Source organism: Nomascus leucogenys, chromosome 8 (genome assembly GCF_006542625.1).
Source record: "Nomascus leucogenys isolate Asia chromosome 8, Asia_NLE_v1, whole genome shotgun sequence".
Taxonomy (NCBI): Eukaryota; Metazoa; Chordata; class Mammalia; order Primates; family Hylobatidae; genus Nomascus; species Nomascus leucogenys.
Window position 1 is genome coordinate 111,659,176 of NC_044388.1, and position 21,148 is coordinate 111,680,323.

General features: G+C 47.8%; 1 protein-coding gene across 3 annotated transcripts in view; it reads right to left on the minus strand.

The window, feature by feature from the left end:
• Positions 1-21,148, minus strand: part of CAMSAP1 (calmodulin regulated spectrin associated protein 1) — a 96,389-nt gene that overhangs the window by 10,345 nt on the left and 64,896 nt on the right. For all 3 annotated transcript variants that reach the window (XM_030818159.1, XM_030818158.1, XM_030818160.1), the window contains 5 exons: positions 8,617-8,794; positions 5,990-6,081; positions 5,153-5,237; positions 2,045-4,466; positions 211-347 (listed from right to left, as the gene is read on the minus strand). In XM_030818159.1, the coding sequence (XP_030674019.1) occupies positions 211-347; positions 2,045-4,466; positions 5,153-5,237; positions 5,990-6,081; positions 8,617-8,794 (2,914 nt within the window). The remainder of the gene's footprint in view (positions 1-210; positions 348-2,044; positions 4,467-5,152; positions 5,238-5,989; positions 6,082-8,616; positions 8,795-21,148) is intronic.

Sequence of the window (21,148 nt, forward strand, 5' to 3'; positions counted from 1 at the left end):
ACACAGCCTCCCTGGCCACCGGCAACGCACGTCCTCACTGCAGATCAGCAGGAGCCGTGAAAGTTCGGGGAGGTCGTCCATGGGAGGAGTAAGACCGTCACAGGCACTCATTGCCATGGTCCATGCCCAGCGCCAGGAATGGGACCGGGGCCGCCAGGGACCCACTAGGCTCCTGCTCAGTCTGCTTTCCCCCTCCAGCGGGACGCTTACCGGGCTTCGTCACGCTTGAGCTCCACCTCCGCTTCCAGCTGCTGCTTGCGCACGCGGGCCTCCTCGGCCTTGCGCTGCTGCTTCAGGAGGAAGGCCGCCCGCTTCTTGGCGAGCTCATCTTCCGCTTTCTGTTCATCCTGCAAGACAGAGGCCACACAGAGCATGACAAGAACCCCCTCAGACGCCCGACACCGCCGCACTCGACCCAGCAGCTGACTTTCACTACACTTTTAAAAGTTTAACGCATAAAGACTTCTATGCTTTTCTTTAACCGTTACAGACTCTAAAATACGAATGAAGACAAACCAAGGCATTTCAAAGGCACTTGGCATCACCCAACTTTCCAAACATCTCACATGAGATCCAGTTTGCCTTAAAAAGTACAAGTATATTTCCAAAATAAGAGCAAGGCTGGGCACAGTGGCTCATTCCTGTAATCCCAGCACTTTGGGAGGCTGAGGTGGGTGAATTCACTTGAGGTCAGGAGTTCGAAACCAGCCTGCCCAACATGGTGAAACCCTGTCTCTATTAAAAATACAAAAATTGGCTAGATGTGGTGTCTCACGCCTGTAATCCTAGCACTTTGGGAGGCCAAGGAGAGTGGATCACCTGAGGTCAGGAGTTCAAGACCAGCCTGGCCAACATGGCAAAACCCTGTCTCCACTAAAAAAAAAAAAAAAAAAAAAAAATTAGCCGGGCGTGGTGGCACATGCCTGTAATCCCAGCTACTCAGGAGGCTGAGGCAGGAGAATCATTTGAACTCGGGAGGCAGAGGCTGCAGTGAGCCAAGATCATGCCCTTTTCTCCAGCCTGGGCGACAGAGCCAGACTCTGCCCAAAAAAAAAAAAAAAAAAAAGGTGAAAAAGTGAATACTGAAGTTGGTCACAAATTTATTTACATTTCAGAAGTGCAACCACCAAATAAAGCTTGCCTCTTTTGCTAAGATCCGCCTGATGATTTGGTATCCTCTCAGTCAAATTCATAACTGTCTGGAGGCAAAGCAGAAACAGTTGCGTGTCGCTTGCCGAGAGAAAACGTTCTGAGAAATACGTCCTCAGGTGACTTTGCTGCTGTGTGAGCATCATGGAGTGTGGGCACACCTGGATGGCAGTGCCCCCTACAGGCCTCGGCTACGTCAGCCACTGCTCCTAGACTACAGACCTGCACAGCACATTACTGTACCCAATACTGTAACTAACTGTGTATCAAAATCTATCATTGAAAAACTACCACGAAAATACGGTCTTATCATCTTAGGAAACGATGATATATGGTCTTATCATCTTAGGAGACAACGAACGTCACAGCGAAACATCATGTGGCGCACTATTAAAACAGTTCTGTTTACGCTTCCCTTCATCTCTAAGGAAAAAATTACAAGAAAAACATATCAAAAATGTTTTCTGAAGTTGCTGTATCAGAGGTTGGCAAACTTCAGCCCACAGGCCAGGCCTGGCCACCGCCAGAGCATTCTAATGACGAACGCTTTTTACACTTTGGGGCAGGGCGGGGCGACAACAGAGTTTTGACTGGAAAACCAGCAAAAAAAAACTGTGTTGAAAATCACATGAAATTCCAGTTTCAGGGCTCATAACAAAGTCATCTCAGCCACGCCACGCTCACTTGCATGCGTAATGCCCGGGGCTGCTTCTGGCCAAGTGAAGTCCTCAGGACAGAGACTCTGTGGCCCACAAAGCTAAACACACACATCCCCTGGCCTCTTACGGGAGCGGCTGGCCAACCTGGCGCAGATCTGTGTTCTCTAACTCACTCACAATCACGTGAGGTGGCAACACATCACGAGTGCCTGAAACAGATGCTACCAATCCCTTACCTTGAAGAAGAAGCCCACCCCCGGCTTCTGGTCGCCTTCGCTGACAAGGTCCGCCGAGCCATCGAGGCTTGCCAGCTCCCCATCCTCGTCGGGGGCCTTCAGGTCGGAGAGGTCCACTTCAATGAGGCTGGCCCTGCTCCTCAGAGGCTCCTCCACAGGGACGCTCTCTTTTCCCGAGACATCTGAGGAGCTGGGCCCCGCCTCCTTCACACTCGCATCCAGAACTTCTTTGAGGCTCATCTGCTCCGAAAGAATGTTGGCATCTTTGGAAGAGGACAGAGTAAGTGTCCGCTGATTGCTTTCATCGTGGAGCCTGTAACTATCGAAGAGACACTTCCCATGTGGGTCACCGCTGGGCTCCAGGGCACCGTCCAGGCCAGGGTCCGTGGGTGTCCGAGGGTGGCTGCTGGCAGGGAACGGTCTCAAGTGCGGGAGCGTCTCTACACTGGGCGTTGGGGTTTTACTTCGGGAGGAGCCCTGTGGCCTGTCTTTCGGGACCTTCAGCTCCGCCGGCCTTCCGGAACGGGAATTCCGGCCTTGACCCAGCCGGGGGGCTTTGCGGTGGCCAGCCACGCCCGTGGGAGAGAGTGGCTCCACGAAGTGGACTGGCACCTTCACTTTGTGGTCCTGCGAGTTATTCTTAGAGCCCGGCACTGGGACTGTGGGGGACTTCATGAGAAGCTGCTCCTGCTGCTGAGAGATTTTCAGGATGGCCTGCTGCAGCGTACTGATGGTTTCGTTGAGCTTCTCGATGGAAAGGTCACATTCATTCACGTCGACAACCTCCCCAACGGTGTCCTCCAGGAGGGCGGCAGAGATCACCTTATTTCTCTCCAGCTCGTGCAGAGCCACAGGGTCTTTTGCTTTATGTTGCTGAGTAAAGGCCAGGCTCTCTTTGTCCACATCCTGAGGCTCATGAAGGAGCTCCTCTATCTGCTCCTCCTTCACGAGAAAGTCTTCGGTTTTGGAAACGGCGTCCCCACAGTCCTCCCCATTGTGCTGAGAGTACTCCTTTGCAAAGTGCTCCGGCCTGAGGGGCGGGGCAGCCTCCGCCTTGCCCTTCTTCACCACATGCAGGAACGCAGCCTTGCCAAGCTTCAGGCGCTGCCTTGCCGACAGCGCCTCCATCTTCTTCTTCTGGGCCTCAATGGCCCTGCGCTTCTCCTCCAGCTGCATGTGCAGCTGTACCAGCTCAGATGCCAGGAGGCTGGCAGGGTCCCTGCCATGCCGGCCCGGGCTCTGCTCCCTCTTCTGCCTCCACGTCGTCAGAGGAGCTGGGCAGCTCTCAGATGCATCTGGCGTGGTCTTCTGGGAGCTGCTGGTGCTGGACTTGGTCTCACAGCTGTTGAGTCTCTGGAGCTTCCTCTCCGCAAAGCTGGTCATCTTCACGCTCCCACTCGCCATGGAGACGCTGCTCATCTGAGAGGCTGTGCTCAGGCAGGGGCTCGAGCGGCCGCTGGCGTCATCTTTGTCTTCGTGTTCCTTCACCTTCATGTCCTCCTGCAGTTTGGCTGACTCTTCCTCCCCGATGTATCTGCTGAGAACCACAGGATGGGCCTCACCCATGAAATCATGCTCGGCTTCCTCTATGTCCACCACATCCGAGTCAGAATCCTGCCTGAGGAGAGTCCACGGCTCTGAATCGTGGGAGTTGGGGCTTTTTGAACAACTAACATATAATCTTCCCTCGGTGTCTTCATCGGCCCTGCCTACATGAAGGAAGAAGCCATCCGTGGATAGTCCCTGGGGGAACGGATCGAATCCACCAAGGGCCAGAGGGCCACCACACACCTCTCCTGTGGTTTCCACTGACTGCGGTCCTGTCTCGGTGGGGTCGATGCCCATGGGGAATTCTGAGCATGGAATCGGGGTAAAAGTCCTATTCAAGTCACGACTGCCAGTCATCTTCCTTCGTACCAAAGGCTGGGGGCCCTCGCTGGGCTTCCTGGACGTGATGCTCCTCGGTCTCCCTTCCCCCCGTTCATCCTCCTTGGTGATCACCTGCTTCTCTTTCGCCGGCTTAAGCACCGCTGGCATCAAAGGCTCCAAGAAAAAACTGTCAGGCTTACTTTCCGAGGTGTCCAGCTGTCCTTGGGGAGACCGGGCATTTGCTGTAAGGCCTAAGGCCCGGGGTGAGGCCCTGGGGAACTCCGGGTCAGCCTGCTGGGGAGCCACGTCTGCTCTAACAATAGCCACAAGCTCCTCTTCCTCATCCTCAATACTGACATTGTTCAGGAGGCTCTTCCCATGGGTCTTCGTGGCCGTGGGGTGTGGCTGGTTCTGTGGGGTCAGATTAACAATACTGGATGCCAAACTGTCTTTGCTGATGGAGCGGGCCAAGCTGATGCTGTCGCCAGAGCTGGGATCCACTTCACAACTCGCAGCGTGATGTAGAGCAAAAGGTGTTGGCTGGGACGCAGGCCTGAAACACAGGGAAGGCCCACTGGGTGCGCTGCTGTATACACCAGAGACCCCCAACACGGACCGGGTGGTGAGAATGGCAGCCATGCAAAGAGAATACGCCTCTCATATGCAGGAGATTTAAACTCACTCTTCCACGGGGCAGAAGAAAATCAGAGATAATGACAGCTTTGTGATTCTCAAACACTCTAGTCCCAGGACCTCTTGATATCCTTAAAAATTACTGAGGACCTCAAAGAGCTTTTGTTTCTATTTCAGTATTAATCTCTATTTATCATCCTAGAAATTAAAGCTCAGACATTTTCTAAACACTGATTAAAATTACAGTAATTAGCCCACTCCATGACAAATGACTATATTCTCCAGAACGGAAGTTTCCAGTGTTAAGGGCAGGCACTATTTGACACCTGTATAGCTCTGGGATCTGGCTGGACCCTCATACCTGACTCCACCTGCTGCCACACCACATGGTGTGCAGCCTCTGAAACATCCCACGGCACACTCGCAAGAGTGAGGCTGCAGAGAGGCAGTAGTTGTTGTCCTAGTGTTGTTATAAAAATCATTCTGATCTCAGGGTCTCCCCAAAAGGGTCCCAGTGATCCTCAGGGGGTCGGGACAACATCTTAAGAACTGCTGTTTAGTATAAAAAACATTCCAAACAGAAACATCGCTGAAACAGAGACTCACCTGGTTTTTTTTTCTGGCCAGGCTATTGCTGCTCCTCGAGGCTGACCATCAACTCGGGTCAAAGAATTTGATCGATGTCGCTGATCTGCAGTACAGAGGAAATAGACAGTGTTAAGTAACCAATTTTCTATCACTGGAAATTCTTTCAATATGACCATTTCTCCAGAAAAATGCATCTCAAGTCAGTACACCAGAAGGGCCCCACGGAAAGCAGAGAGGCAAAACCACACAGTTGTCCCACATTTTGATGGTAACACACGGTTCAGAACTGTGAGAGAGCTTCAGCACGTGTAAGCCCTGCTTATGTGAGCCCTGCTTATGTCGCAATTACTCTGTGTCTACTACACAGAAGGTAATTGCTCTCAACGATATTTTCACTGCAAGACTATACATTCTGAGATACATCAACACAAGTTAATTTATTTCGCTACAGTCTTAACTAAAATCACTACATCGGCCAGGCACAGTGGCTCACACTTGTAATTCCAGTACTCTGGGAGGCTGAGGTGGGCAGATCATGAGGCTAGGAGATCGAGACCATTCTGGCTGACATGATGAAACCCTGTCTCTACTAAAAATACAAAAATTAGCTGAGCATGGAGGCATGCGCCTATAATCCCAGCTATGTGGGAGGCTGAGGCAGGAGAATCACTTGAACCAGGGAGCCGAGATCGTGCCACAGCACTTCAGCCTGGTGACAGAGCAAGACTCCATCTCAAAAAAAAAAAAAATTCACTACATCAGAATAAAATGATTTAATTTTGAGAAATATGATTTTACTAATCTATAGTAAGGAGAAATTAAGGAAAAACGATAAGGAGGAAACAACATTCTTACCAGGAATGTCCTCTCCCTGTATAGATTTCTGCTGTTTCTGTCGCAGTGGCAATAAAGGATGGGATGGGCTGAAGGCAGCAGTTCCTTTCCCACTAAATGGAAAAAGAATTACAGGGAAAATCATTCCTTTATCAAACTTCAAGGTCAACAGCAAATGCACAAGTGTACAGGACCATCCTGAATTCACACCAAGTTTTGAGAAACTCGGACTGTTCGGGAAAAATGACTATAAAAATGAGCCAAGAGTACCAGGAACTTCCAACCTGGGATGAACATCCACACACTGCAAACAGGGGCACACTGACTCCCCAATGTGTCTACAACATAACCAGCTTCCCACGGGAAAAGCAAAACCCAGGAGTGCAATTAGAGTGATTTTTTTGAGATAAGCAAAAGTAAAAAGAAAAAGTGATCCTTTGACAAGCAAGGTTTCAAAAATGCACATTACTGCTTCAAAAAAAAAAAAAAGAGAACTTCAGAGATAAACTAGACCACAAGGATGATGCCCGCCGTACTAAGCCACAACTGTGAAGATACTGATGAGTAATTAAACCCATCACAGACAGCAGCCTGAGCATTCCCACACTGCTGGTGGGAGGGTAAAAATGTGCATTTTTAGAGGACAATATGGCAATATCCACAAAAACCTCTAAAATCACTCACACCTTTACCACTCCTTGGATTATAGCTCAAGAGAAAGAACGATGAGAGGTGCACACAGAAGCATGGGTGTGAGGGCCTCACTCCCAGGAAGAACGGCACATGCGGGAAAGGCTGAGGTCACACATGTGCAGATCACACAGTTCTGACAGAGCAACACCCATGAGACCGGCACCCACAGCCCCTGCCACTCCCCGAGAAACAAGCGCACTCACACTGCAGGGCAGCTATCTTGCTTGTTTCACTTTGGGGAGAATTTGGTAAAGGGATAATTCGCCAGGTGCAGACAGGCTGGGGAGATCGCAGGGGACAGCTCGGCACCCTGGGCCAGAGTCAGCACACCTAGGCCTGAAGAGGCAAAGATGGGCAGAGGACACCAGAGCCAGGACACAGACACCACAGAGACATAGTGAGAGCACGCATGCAGGAGCACACAAGCGAAAGGGTTGCGGAGAGAGGGGCTCAAGGCAGGGAGCACGGGGAGAAGCTGGGCAGAGCAGGAATGGCACAGGGACCTGTGCCAGGGCCACAATGCAAACTCTGCAGCCTGGACACCGTGGGGACAGCGGACCCATCACGGCATGCCCATGACGTGAAAGACTGGGTAGCTGTTGAAACTGTGGTAGAGGAGGATGCACCAAGTGGGAAAATTCTCACCACAGGCTTGCTGGGTGCAAACAGCAGGTAATAGAGCAGCCTGTACACGGCCACCAGCTTCTTATGCTCACACACACACACACCCACACACACACAGATACCCACACACACACACACTGGGCTCAACAACAGACACGCAAAGACCGAAAGGAGGATGCCAAGTGTCCACGCTGGCCCCGTGTGAGGGACGGCTCAGCCTCCAGCCATTCTCCTCACTCAGTGACCCCACCTGTGCCCGCGGGCACGGAGTTACCGCCCCACCTCTGCTCTGAGCTCTGGGGACAGACACCCCAGTCTCAAAGCCGCCCAACACAGAACACATCCAAACCCCTCCCTCAGCTACTCCCCACCCCTGGGTGTGTACCCCCCTACACTGCCTGTATCACAAGGGCCTCTCAACTCCTTCTTCCTGACTCCGGCAGCCCCCGCAACCCATCCCTCAACATGGTCACCGGTTTTAGCTCCTCTCAAACAACCTGAAACAACTGAGTTCGTTCTATGCCATGCTGTCTCACTGAACCATTCATTTATGTGAATTATTTAAAACCACTTTTAAATAGTGTCTTCATCTTAAATCCCAACTTAAATCGCCACATGTTAAAAATGTTTCTCCACTTTAGGTGTGCTAACTGGCTCCAGGCTGGAATCAGCTGTGGGCCCTCCTATCACACAAAGCACAAAGCTCACTCTTACTCCAAGGGAAGGTTCCTTCATCCCCTCCCCCAATTCTGGCACAGTCAATTCTACCCCAGATATGGTTATCCAAATTAGGTCTTCATGATGAAAATTCATTTTCGAAAAAACGTTTTTTAAACAACTCTTTTTCTAGAGTAGTTTAGCCTTTAAGCAGCTCTATACCCTTTTTCACTAGAATCAAACTAATTCTTCCCCGAAGAGCAAACAAATACTCTCCTTTGAAGACTTCACAGTACTTGAAATGCAAGAGGATTTCACTCTTTATGTCTATCAGACCATAAAGAGCACACCTAAACTGCCAATTCAACTTTCTAATCTTTAGATCATTTCTTAAACAGTGTAACACATGGTGGAAAAGAGAACAGAAAAACACCTGTTCCATAAACAATGTTAGAATTAGGTACACATCCTTGAAGGAATTTCCTGCTAGTATCATTCCCGGCCTCTGGAAAGGGGACCGAATGGCCAGAAGGGCAGGGACAGAAAGAAAATCTTTCATAAGCTAATACAAATTGCTTATTTTAAAAAAAGGTAACTTCAATGAATATTTTAAACTAACACAAAAAGGGACACGAGATGGTGAACTGATTCTAAAAGCAGAAAGACAGACTTACAGGTATTCAGGTTCTTCGGGGTGCAGGTAGTGCCTGTGACAGCCTTCCGCTGGCAGCTGCACGGGGGGCTGCAGGTCAGCCGAGGTCCCTGCAGCAGGGCTGCCTAGGAAGCTGCGTTTGGTCGCGTTGGAGATAGGTACAGGAGGCCGGCTGCTCTTCTGGTGTAACACTGTTTTCGCTGCAGAAATAGTGTTTTTGCATCGTTACTTACAACACTAACCGGAAGCACAGAAAAAAACCTGCAGCTTTTATAAGCACTAACTCAACCTTTTATTGAAACCAAACTTCTGCCCAAAAAAAACTGGTTTCAAGTTTAACAAATGTATTCTGTAATAACAAGTACTAAAATATTGTACCAAAATAAATACTAAAATTAAAAGACACAACACAGATGAGAAGAAGAAAAACTGAGAGGAAATGTAAGCCCAGCTGATGGGCTCTGTCTTGGTCACCGTCTAGCACCCGCACAAAAGCCCTCCACTGGTGGGCTGCTTCCAAAACCACGTGCCACCTTCACCAAGCCTGGTGCTAGACAAGATGCCCACCACCTAGGCTCCTGGGAGAAGGCTTGGGGCTCAGCTCCAGAGAGCCACCTCACCCAGCCCAGCCAGCGAGGGACCGAAGCAGGGTCAGAAGGGCGCTTATCTAAGCCCAGCATGTGGGCAGCTGCTCTGGTGGGTCCCTTCAGCTCCAGCCCCTGGGGATCAGGTGAGGTGCTGAGCCTGGCTGGGGCACCATTCCCTTTCTTGGCCCACGCCTGCTTACCCACCTCTCTCCCAAAGGGTCAGCCCCAAACAGTGACTCTGCATCTAAGGCTGCTTCCCAGAGAACTAACCTATGGGAGGTGGTGCCAGGAGCAGCTCAAGAAGGCAAGAAGTGGGGCCATATGGTGGGGACCGGTGGGAGGGCACCCACTAGGTGATGTGTTGTGAACACGGAGGAGGGAAGTAAGGACGAGGGGGTGGCGGCTGCACTGAGTTCTGCAGACAGGCTAGGGAAAAGATAAAGAAGGCTGAGAGGCAGCAATGTGTGACCAAAAGCCAAGGGCACCAAGCTGTGCTCTACTGCAGCCAGGGGCCAGGACCAGAAATGAATGGCTGCCAGGGAAGCTAAACCCCCAACCCAAGAAGGCTGCAAGGCCAAGGTGAGGCCCTAGATGGGAAGGAAAGAGACTATGACTCATGGCATACAAACTTCTAGGCCTGGAGAACCTCAAATTCTCAGATTACCTGAAATTCTTTGAGCCTACCGAGGACGGCTCCCCTCCCTGTTAAGGGCCAGCATCCCTGCTGGCCCCACGCTTAGATGATACAGATCTCTCTCTCAAGATAACATGTGCTCCCTCAGGCACATTATAATCAAATTGTCAAAGACAAAAAGAATTTTGAAAGCAGCAAGAGAAAAGTGATTCATCACATACGTGGGAACCCCCATTAGACTATCCGTAGGTTTCTCAGCAGAAACCTGCAGGCCAGAAAGAAATGGGATGATATATTCAAAACACTGAAAGGAAGGGAAAAAACCCCAACCAAGAACATTTTATCTGGCGAAGCAATACTTCAGAAACACAGAGGAAATAAAAACATTCCCAGACAAACAAAAGTTGAGGGAGTTCATCACCACTGCACCTGCCTTCCAAGAATGGCTAAAAGGAATTCTTCATATTGAATAAAGAGAACACTAAATAGCAACACAAAAACATAAAAAGTATGAAACTTATTGGTAAAGGGAAATATACAGACACAAACATAATACTGTATTACCATAACAATGGTAGATACATTGCTTTTAATTCCATTATAAAAGTTAAAAGAGGCCAGGCACGGTGGCCCATGCCTGTAATCCCAACACTTTGGAAGGCTGAGATGGGAGGACCACTTGAGCTCAGGAGTTCTAGACTAGACTGGGCAACACAGCAACACCTCATCTCTACTAAAAAAAAAAAAAATTAAAAACAGTAGCTAGGTGTGGTGGCGCATGCCTGTAGTCCCAGCTACTTGGGAGGCTGAGGTAGGAGGATTGCTTGAGCCCAGGAGTCTGAGGCTGCAGTGAGCAATGATCAAGCCACTGCACTTCAGTCCAGCCTGGGCAACAGAGCAAGACCTTGTCTCAAAGAAGAAAAAAAGGTAAAAGACAAAAATATTTAAAATAACAATAAATTGGCTGGGCACGGTGGCTCACACCTGTAATCCCAGTTCTTTGGAAGGCCGAAGCAGGTGGATAACCTGAGGCAGGGAGTTCAAGACCAGCCTGGCCACATGGTGAAACCCCATGTCTACTGAAAATACAAAAATTAGCCAGGCGTGGTGGCGGATACCTGTAGTCCCAGCTACCCAGGAGGCTGAGACAGGAGAATCACTTGAACCCGGGAGGCGGAGGTTGCAGTGAGCTGAGATCGTGCCACTGCACTCCAGCTTGGGCGACAGAGAGAGACTCTGTCATAAATAAATAAATAAGTTATGTTAACAATTACATAAATAGTTATGAATGGTGGCATTAACTGCACACCATGTAGAGGGGGCAGGTAAAAGCTAAGAGGTCTTGCATATAAGTGAAGGTGAGTTGTCATCATCTTAAAACAGACAACTGTATCTTATGTAAGCCCCAGGTAATGACTACTGAAGTTACACAAAAGAAAAAGAGAAGGGAAAGCAAAAACCATTAACACAAAAAGCAACAATAAAACACAAATGAAGACAGCAAGAGACAAAGACATGCAAAAGAACTGTTAGATAGACAAAACAGTTAACAAAACGGAAAAAGGAAATCCTTTCCTATCAATAATTACTTCAAACAAAAATGGATTCAACTCACTAATCAGAAGATAGAGAGTAGCTAAATGAACTAAAAACCAAGCATCAACAGTATACTGCCTACAGGAAACCCACTTCTGAGTGAAGAACACAGGCTAAAAGTGAAGGGACGAAAAGATATTCCACGCATGCGAATGGTTTAACCCAAAGAAAGCAGGCATGGCTATACTTACCTCAGACAAAACAGACTTTACGTCAAAAACTGCCTCTAGAGACAAAAAGTCATTATGTAATAATAAAAGGGTCAATTCAACAGAAAGCTGTAACAACTGTAAACATCTATGTACTGACATCAGACCTAAATATATAAAGCAATATTGACAGATCTCAAAGGAGAAACAGAAATACAGTAATAGCAGAAGGCTTCAATACCCCACTTCAAATACTGGATAGAATATCCAGACAGGAAATTTAACAATAACAAAAACAAAGAAAAGCAGGCTTACACAACACTCCAGACTAAATGACCTCACAGAGACATACGCACTTTTCATCCGACAGCAGCAGAATACATATTTTTCTCAAGCACATGTGACCCATTCTCCAGAACAGATCATATGTTAAGTCATAAAACAAGTCTTAAAAAATTTAAGAAGATCAAAATCATGTCATGTATCTTTTCCAACCACAATGGGATGAACCTAAAATTAATTACAGCAAGAAGGCCGGGCACAGTGGCTCACGCCTGTAATCCCAGCACTTTGGGAGGCTGAGGCGGGCAGATCACCTAAGGTCAGGAGTTCAAGACCAGCCTGGCCAACACACTGAAATGCCATCTCTACTAAAAATACGAAAAATTAGCTGAGCGTGGTGGCGGTCGCTTGTAATCCCAGCTACTTGGGAGGCCGAGGCAGGAGAATTGCTTGAACCTGGGAGGCAGAGGTTGCAGTGAGCCGAGATCACTCCGGCCTAGGTGACAGAGACTCGTCTCAAAAAAATAAAAAAGTAACGGCAAGAAAACAGGATGATTGACAAATATATGGAAACTAAACAACACATTCTTAAACTACCATTGAGTAAAAAAGGAAATCAAAAGGGAATTTTAAAAGTATCTCAAGCTGAATGAAGCGGAACACAACATACCAAAACTTGCATGATGCAGTATTAACAAGGAAGTCTGGGGCCAGAGGTGGTGGCGCAGACCTGTAATCGCAGCACTTTAGGAGGCTGAAGTGGGAGGACTGCTTGAGGCCAGGAGTTCAAGACAAATCTGGCCAACATAGCGAGACCCCATCTCTTTTTTTTAATTAAAAAAAAAAAGGAATTCTGTAGCAATCAACACCTCCATTAATGAAGAAGCAGGACTTTTAATAACAACCTAACTTCATACCTCAAAGACTAGGAAAGGAAGAACAAACTAAGCTCAAAGTTAGCAAAAGAAAGGAAATAATAAAGGTCAGAGCAGAAATAGATCAAATAGAGAAAAACAATAGAAAAAAATCAACAAAACTAAGTTGGTTTTGTGAAGATAAAATCGACAAACCAATGAAGAAAAAGACTCAAATAAAATCAAAAGTAAAAGAGGAGATATTATAATAGGTGCCTCAGAAATAAAAATGATCACAAGGGCCTATTACAAACACTTATATGCCAACAAACTGAATAACGCAGAAGAAATGGATAAATCTCTAGAAATATACAATCTATGAAGACTGAACAAAGAAGATATCTAAAGCCTAAACAGACAGTAATAAATAGAGATTGAAGCAGTAATCACAAACCTCCCAACAAAGAAAAAGCCCAGGACCAGATGGCTTCACTGCTGACTTCTACCAATTCTTCTTAAATCCTTCATTTTATGAAGACAGCATCACCCTGATACCAAAGGCAGACATAGACACCAGAAAGAAAGAAAACTACAGGCCAATATCTCTGATTAACACAGGTGTAAAAATCCTCAATAAAATACTAACAAACCAAATTCAACATTACATCAAAAAGATTATACACCACGATTAAGTGGAATTCCTCCCTGGAATGCCAGGTTGGTTCAACAAAGGCAAATCAATGCAGAACACATTAACAGAATCACAGATAAATACCACATGATCATCTCAACAGTATGCAGAAAAAGCATCTAAGTTCAACATCCATTCATGATTTAAAAAAAACAACTCTACACAAAACAGGTATAGAAGGAGCTTACCTCCTCACAATAAAAACCATTTATGAAAAGCCCACAGCCAGTACCATAATTAATGGGGGAAAACTGAAAGCTTTTCCTCTAAGATCTGGAACAAGACAAGGATGCTCACTCTCACCTCTTTTATTCAACACAGTACTGGAACTTCTAGTCAGATAAATTAGTCAAAATAAATACATAAAAAAAAAAAGAAAAAAAGGAAATCCAAATTGGAAAGGAAGAAATAAAACTGTCTCACTGCAGATCCAAGGTCCTATACATAGAAAATCCTAAAGGCTCCATAAATAAGGGTTAGAACTAATCAACGAATTCAGTCAAGTTGCAGGATACAAAATCAACATGAAAAAACTGTAGCATTTCTATACTCTAACAATTAATTATCTAAAAAAGAAATCACGAAAACAATCCAATTTATAATAGCATCAAAAAGAACAAATACTTAGGAATAAATATAACCAATGAGTAAAAGATCTGTACACTGAAAACAATAAAACGCTGATGAAAGAAACTGAAGACAACAAAATTAGTGTAAAGATATCCCATATTCATGGATTGACATAATATTATCAAAATGTCCATACTACCAAAAATGACCTACAAATTCACTGCAATCCCTATCAAAATCCCAATGGCATTTTCCACCAAAACAGAAAAACAAACCTAAAATCTGTATGGAACCACAAAAGACCCAAAATAGCCACAGTAATCTTGAGAAAGAACAACAAAGGTAAAAACATCACACTCCCTGATTTCAAATTATACTACGAAGCTATAGTAAAACACTATCATACTGGCATAAAAACAGACACAAGCCAATGAAACAGAATTGTGGTATACAGTTAACTAATCTTTGACAAAGGTGCCAAAAATACACCATGGGGAAAGGATAGTACCTTCAATAAATGTTGGGAAAACTGGATAACCAGATGTAGAAGAATGAAACCGGACCCTTACTTCACACTGGAGACTTAAACTAAGACTAATTAATTGAATTAAGACCTGAAACTGTGAAACTCTAGGGAAATAAGCTCCTTGACATTAGCCTTGGTGATGATTTGGTTATCACACCAAAAGCACAACTAACAAAAACAAAAATAAACCACAGGAACGATACTAAATGAAAAAGGTTCTGCAAAGCAAAGGAAACAAACAAAATGAGATGGCAGCCTACAGACTGAGAAACTATTTACAAACTATATGGCTGATAAGAGGTTAACATCCAAAATACATAAGTAACTCAACTCAATAGCAAAAATACAAATAACCCAAATAAAAAGCAGGCTAAGGTCTTAAATAGGCATTTTTTCCAAAGAAGATACACAGGTGGCCAACAGGTATGTGAAGAGTTGCTCAACATGACCAGTCATCAGGGAGTGCAAATCAACACCACAATAAGGCATCACTCACGCCTGTCAGGATGGCTATTATCAAAAAGACAAGAGATGAGTATTGAGGAGAATGTGGAGAAAAGGTGAACCTTTGCATACTGTTGGTGGGAACACAAATTGGTATAGCCATTCTGAAAAACAGTATGGAGGATACTCAAAAAACTGAAAATAGAATTACCATATGATCCAGCAATCCCTCTTCTGGGTATATATCCAAAGGAAATGAAATCGATGTCACTAAGAGTTATGTGCACTCCCATGTTTACTGCGGCACAATTCATAATTGCCCAGATATAAAATCAATCTGTTTGTCAACAGATGAATAAAGAAACTGTGATATACAGAGACATACAATGGAATATTACTCAACCTCAAAAAAGAAGGAAGTCTTGTCATTTGTGACAACACAGATGGACCTGGAAGATATTATGTACAGTGTATAAGCCAGACACAGAAAGAAAAATACTGCTTGATCATACGTGTATGTGGAATCTAAAAAGTAGAACTTAAGCAGAGAAGTGTTTGCCAGGGGCTGGAGGGTGAGGGGAACAGGGAGATGATGGTCAAAGGGCACCAAGTTTCCATTTTAAGGTGAGTAAGGCAGCATGGGACTATAGTTAGCAATACTAGGTTGTCTATTTGAAATGTGCTGAGAGATTGTAAGTGTTCTTACCACATACAAAGGTAAGCGTGTGAAGAGATGGATGTTAACTAGCTTGACCATGGTAACCAGTTCACTATGTATACGTGTATCAAAACATCATGCTGTTTATACACACTTTTAATCTTCAGTAGGACCTGCCCCCATCTTCCCTCGCGGTCACCAGGCCTACAACCAGGGTGACATCCAACAAAGCCGTTGCCTGGGAGAAAAGGGCCACACACCCCGTGGAGCTGCGGGGTGTAGCCAGCCAGTTTCAGCAGCCAGGGGAGGCTGTGAAGTGCTGGGCTCTGAGGGCCCTTGTCAAGGGAGCTGGCTGAGGAAAAATGTGTCCATTTGGGAGTACCCCCGAGCACAGGATTTGGCAGGAATTGGGTGATGATGCACATGTACTAACAGGAGGCCCTTACCAAGTAAGGGAGAAGTACCATAACTGCCAAGGGACCGCAGAGGAGGGGCTAGGACCCCTCTTCCCCCCCCACACACAGCAGAAGCATGGGGAGCGTGCTGGTCAGAAGGGTGCCGACAGCAGCACCAGGCGGCCCCATGGTTGCCCCCTTCAGTACACCAGGGCTGTTTGAAGCAACGATTGGCAGGGAAGCAATCACCCTGGCAAGGGGAAGACAGAGTTCCAAAGTGAGAAGCTTCACGGAGGTATCAGAAACCAGGTGGCCTTAGTGACTATGGTAAATGGCAAGGCTGGAGGGGCGGCCATGGGGCCTGGTCAGCAAAGTCACAGAATTGAGAACAGGGCCCTGCTTCACTAGGCACAAAATGCAGAGCCAACAAGGGCACTGGTGAGCTTATCCCATGAGAAGAAACCAAGAAAGGATGACTGGATGCTAAGGGCAGCTGCACCCCCACTGGAATTCAGTATGCCATGCTGGACGGATCCAAATTACACCCTAGTGGCATAAAAATTATTTTGATGGCTGGGCACGGTGGCTCACGCCTGTAATCCCAGCACTTTGGGAGGCCGGAGCAGGCAGATCACCTGAGGTCAGGAGTTCTAGACCAGCCTGGCCAACATGGCGAAACCCCGTCTCTACTAAAAAATGCAAAAATTAGCTGGGCGTGGTGGTGTGCACCTGTAATCCCACCTACTTGGGAGATTGAGGCAGGAGAATCACTTGAACCCAGGAGGTGGAGGCTGCAGTGAGCTGAGATTGTGCCACTGCTCTCCAGCCTGGGTGGCAGAGCAAGACCTTGTCTCAAAACAAACAACAAAAACAACAAAAAAATTATTCTGACATTTGCTATCCAACAGACTCAAAAACAGCTTTTTCAGAGCCTCTCTTATCTGACCAGGGGCAGAAACTTCGGAAAGAGAGGTGCCAAAATCCCCTCTGGGGCAGACTTCCTGCCCAAAGGCACCCAGAGAAGTCCATGTGCATCTACAGACACATGTCACCACGTACCTTTACCCGTTCCGCAGCCACACATCGCCACATACCTTCTACCCCGTTCTACAGACACACGTCACCACGTACCTTTACCCGTTCAGCAGCCACACATCGCCACATACCTTCTACCCCGTTCTACAGACACACGTCCCCACGTACCTTTACCCGTTCCGCAGCCACACATCACCATGTACGTTCTACCCCGTTCTACAGACACACGTCACCACGTACCTTCTACCCATTCTGCAGTCACACATCGCCATGTACCTTCTACCCATTCAGCAGCCACACATCACCACGTACCTTCTACCCTGTTCTACAGTCACACATCACCATGCGCCTTCTACCCATTCAGCAGCCACACATCACCACGTACCTTCTACCCTGTTCTACAGACACACGTCACCATGCGCCTTCTACCCATTCCGCAGCCACACATCACCATGTACCTTCTACCCTGTTCTACAGACACACGTTACCACGCACTTTCTACTCCGTTCTACAGACACATCACTACGCACTTTCTATCCCGTTCTATAGACACACATCATCACGCACTTTCTACCCATTCCACAGCCACACATCGTCACATACCTTCTACCCTGTTCTACAGACACACATCACCACACACTTTCTACCCCATTCTACAGACATGTCACCACGCACTTCTACCCCGTTCTACAGACACACATCATCACGTACTTTCTACCCATTCTACAAACACGTCACCACATACTTTCTACCCATTTCTACAGACACACGTCACCACACACTTCCTACCTGTTCTACAGACACACATCATCACGCACTTTCTACCCGTTCTACAGACACACATCACCACGCACGTTCTACAGACACACATCATCACGTACTTTCTACCAGTTCTACAGACACACATCATCACGTACTTTCTACCAGTTCTACAGACACACATCATCACGCACTTTCTACTGGTTCTACAGACACACATCATCACGCACTTTCTACCAGTTCTACAGACACACGTCATCACGCACTTTCTACCCGTTGTACAGACACGTCATCACGCACTTTCTACCCGTTCTACAGACACACGTCATCACGCACTTTCTACCCGTTCTAGAGACACACGTCATCACGCACTTTCTACCCGTTCTAGAGACACACGTCATCACGCACTTTCTACCCGTTCTACAGACACACGTCATCACGCACTTTCTACCCGTTCTACAGACACACGTCATCACGCACTTTCTACCCGTTCTACAGACACACGTCATCACGCACTTTCTACCCGTTCTACAGACACACGTCATCACGCACTTTCTACCCGTTCTACAGACACACGTCATCACGCACTTTCTACCCGTTCTACAGACACACGTCATCAAGCACTTTCTACCCGTTCTACAGACACACGTCATCACGCACTTTCTACCCGTTCTACAGACACACGTCATCACGCACTTTCTACCCGTTCTACAGACACATGTCATCACGCACTTTCTACCCCGTTCTACAGACACACGTCATCATGCAGTTTCTACCCATTCTGTAGCCACACGTTCGCCACATACCTTCTACCCGTTCTACAGACACACGTCACCACGCACTTTCTACCCTGTTCTATAGACACACATTGTCACGCACTTTCTACTCCATTCTCAAGACACACATCATCACACACTTTCTAGCCGTTCTGCAGACACACTTCGCTACACACTTTCTACTCGGTTTAGCTCCCTTCGGTTCTGCTCCCATATGAGCCTATCTGCCTTTCCTGAGGAAACTGATTCGTCCTTCCCATACAAGCTTCTTCTCTCCCTGCTTCCCTGCTGACGCAGGGTGTATGAGTCCCTGTTTCTAGATACTCAGCAAAGCCACTGCTTCTGTGCCCACCATATGCGTATGAAGAGCTATGAGTCTGTTTGTGTCCGTATTTCCTCCCAACAATGCCCAGTCTCTGGGACCAGCAACACTAAGGTGAGCATGCATGGCAATGGTTCCCCAGTCATTCCCAAAGGGACCACCAGCTACGTTCCCAGATGAGTATGCACTGGGAAAGGGAGGGGACATCACATCCCATGGCCTACAAGTATCAGTGGAGGGAGAACCTGCCACAGGAGTCTCTGGCAAGTCAGGTGGGAGAGCACAACCAAGATCCTGGGACTCTAGAGCCACAGAGAATCACGCAACATTAACAACAGCCCGATGTGCACAGGGCACTGCACGCCTGCTGACGGTGTGTTCAGAACTGCCCATCACAAGCTGGGTTCTGCCACCCACTCACTCCAGGGCATAAGGCCGAGTGCACCCACAAGACGGAGTTGTGCCTTGGGACCGAGCCTGCACAGGAGCAGGGGCATGAGCTGCAGGCATACAGAGCCCAGACCCTCGTGAGCTATCACCAGGGCACCAGCAGCCCACCAAGCTCCTCTCTACAGCCACACAAGGGTCCCTGACGACCACAGATGGAAAAGGGGAAAGCCTGGGCACGGTTAACAGTGGGTCAACTGGGAATGCAGACAAACTCTGCCATCAGCCACTCTCAGGCCAGGACAACAGACACGCACATGAAGCAGCTAGAGGTAGGCAGGTATGGAGACTAAGAGCACGGACTACCACCTGCCAAGACCAGTGCTGACTCCTAATATGGCCTGTCCTGGAGAAGACCAACCAATCACTTGGCAGCAAGGTAACTACAACAGACCCCTTGCAGCCTGGAAGGGCCAGCAGTTCACTTTTCCAAGAGCAGACCTGCATTCTGCATCTGAGTGTTGGCCTCTCCTGGCCATAGGGCTTCAGCAGGCACCACTACCCAACAGTTGGCAGTAGGACCCACTGCACAGGGACCCACGTAATACTGTATCAGACCAGGGAAAGTCCCCAACCTCAGAGGTGCAGAGCGGGCCCATGACTATGAGGTCCCCCTCCCCTGCTATGTCTGATCCCAGAGTGAACTGGAGCTACAGCTGCTTCCTAGCATTCCTGACTCCTCATTCCTAAGGACCAGCAGGCAAGAAGAGGAGCCCCGCAAGAAGAAGGGGGCTCCAGCCACGACTCACAATGGGGTCTGATGGGAAGAGGCCTTTCCCACCAGGCAGAACAGGCGAAACCACCTCATAAGCAGCAGGAAAAACAAGACTTCCTTCTTGAGCTGGACAGTATCATGAAAAGTGTGAAGAAAGGCAGGAGAAAGGTGGCTGGCAAGATCAAACAGCTCCAATCTGCAGCTCCCAGCAAGATCAACACAGAAGGCTGGTGATTTCTACATTTCCTACTGAGGTACCCAGCTCCTTTCACTGGGGCTGATTAGACAGTGGGTGCAGCCCACAGAAGGCAAGCTGAAGCATGGTGGGGAATCGCCTCACCCAGGAAACACAATGGGTTGGGGAACTCCCTCTTCCAGCCAAGGGAAGCCGTAAGGAATGGTGCATTCTGGTCCAAATACTACGCTTTTCCCACAGTCTTCGCAACCCGCAGACCAGGAGATTCCCTCGGGTGCCTACACCACCGGGGGCCCTGGGTTTCCAGCACAAAACTGGGCAACCATTTGGGCAAACACAGAGCTAGTTGCGGGAGTTTTTTTTCATACCCCAGTGGTGCCTGGAACACCAGCGAGGCAGAACTGTTCACTCCCCTGGAAAGGGTGCGAAGTCAGGGAGCCAAGTGGTCTAGCTCAGTGGATCCAACCCCCACAGAGCCCAGCAAGCTAAGATCCACTGGCTTGAAATTCTCGCTGCAGCACAGTAGTCTGAAGTTGACCTGGGGTGCTCAAGCTTGGTGGGAGGAGGGAGGTCCGCCATTACTGAGGCTTGAGTAAGCGGGTTTTTCCCTCACAGTGTAAACAAAGACGCCAGGAAGTTCAAACTGGGTGGAGCCCTCCAGAGCTGGGCAAAGCCGCTGTAGCCAGACTGCCTCTCTAGATTCCTCCTCTCTGAGCAGGGCATCTCTGAAAGAAAGGTATTAGCCCTAGTCAGGCGCTTATACATAAAACTCCCATCTCCCTGGGACAGAGCACCTAGGGGAAGGGGTGGCTATGGGTGTAGCCTCAGCAGACTTAAACATCACCGCCTCCTTGCTCTGAAGAGAGCAGTGGCTCTCCCGGCACAGCGCTCGAGCTCTGCTAAGGGACAGACTGCCTC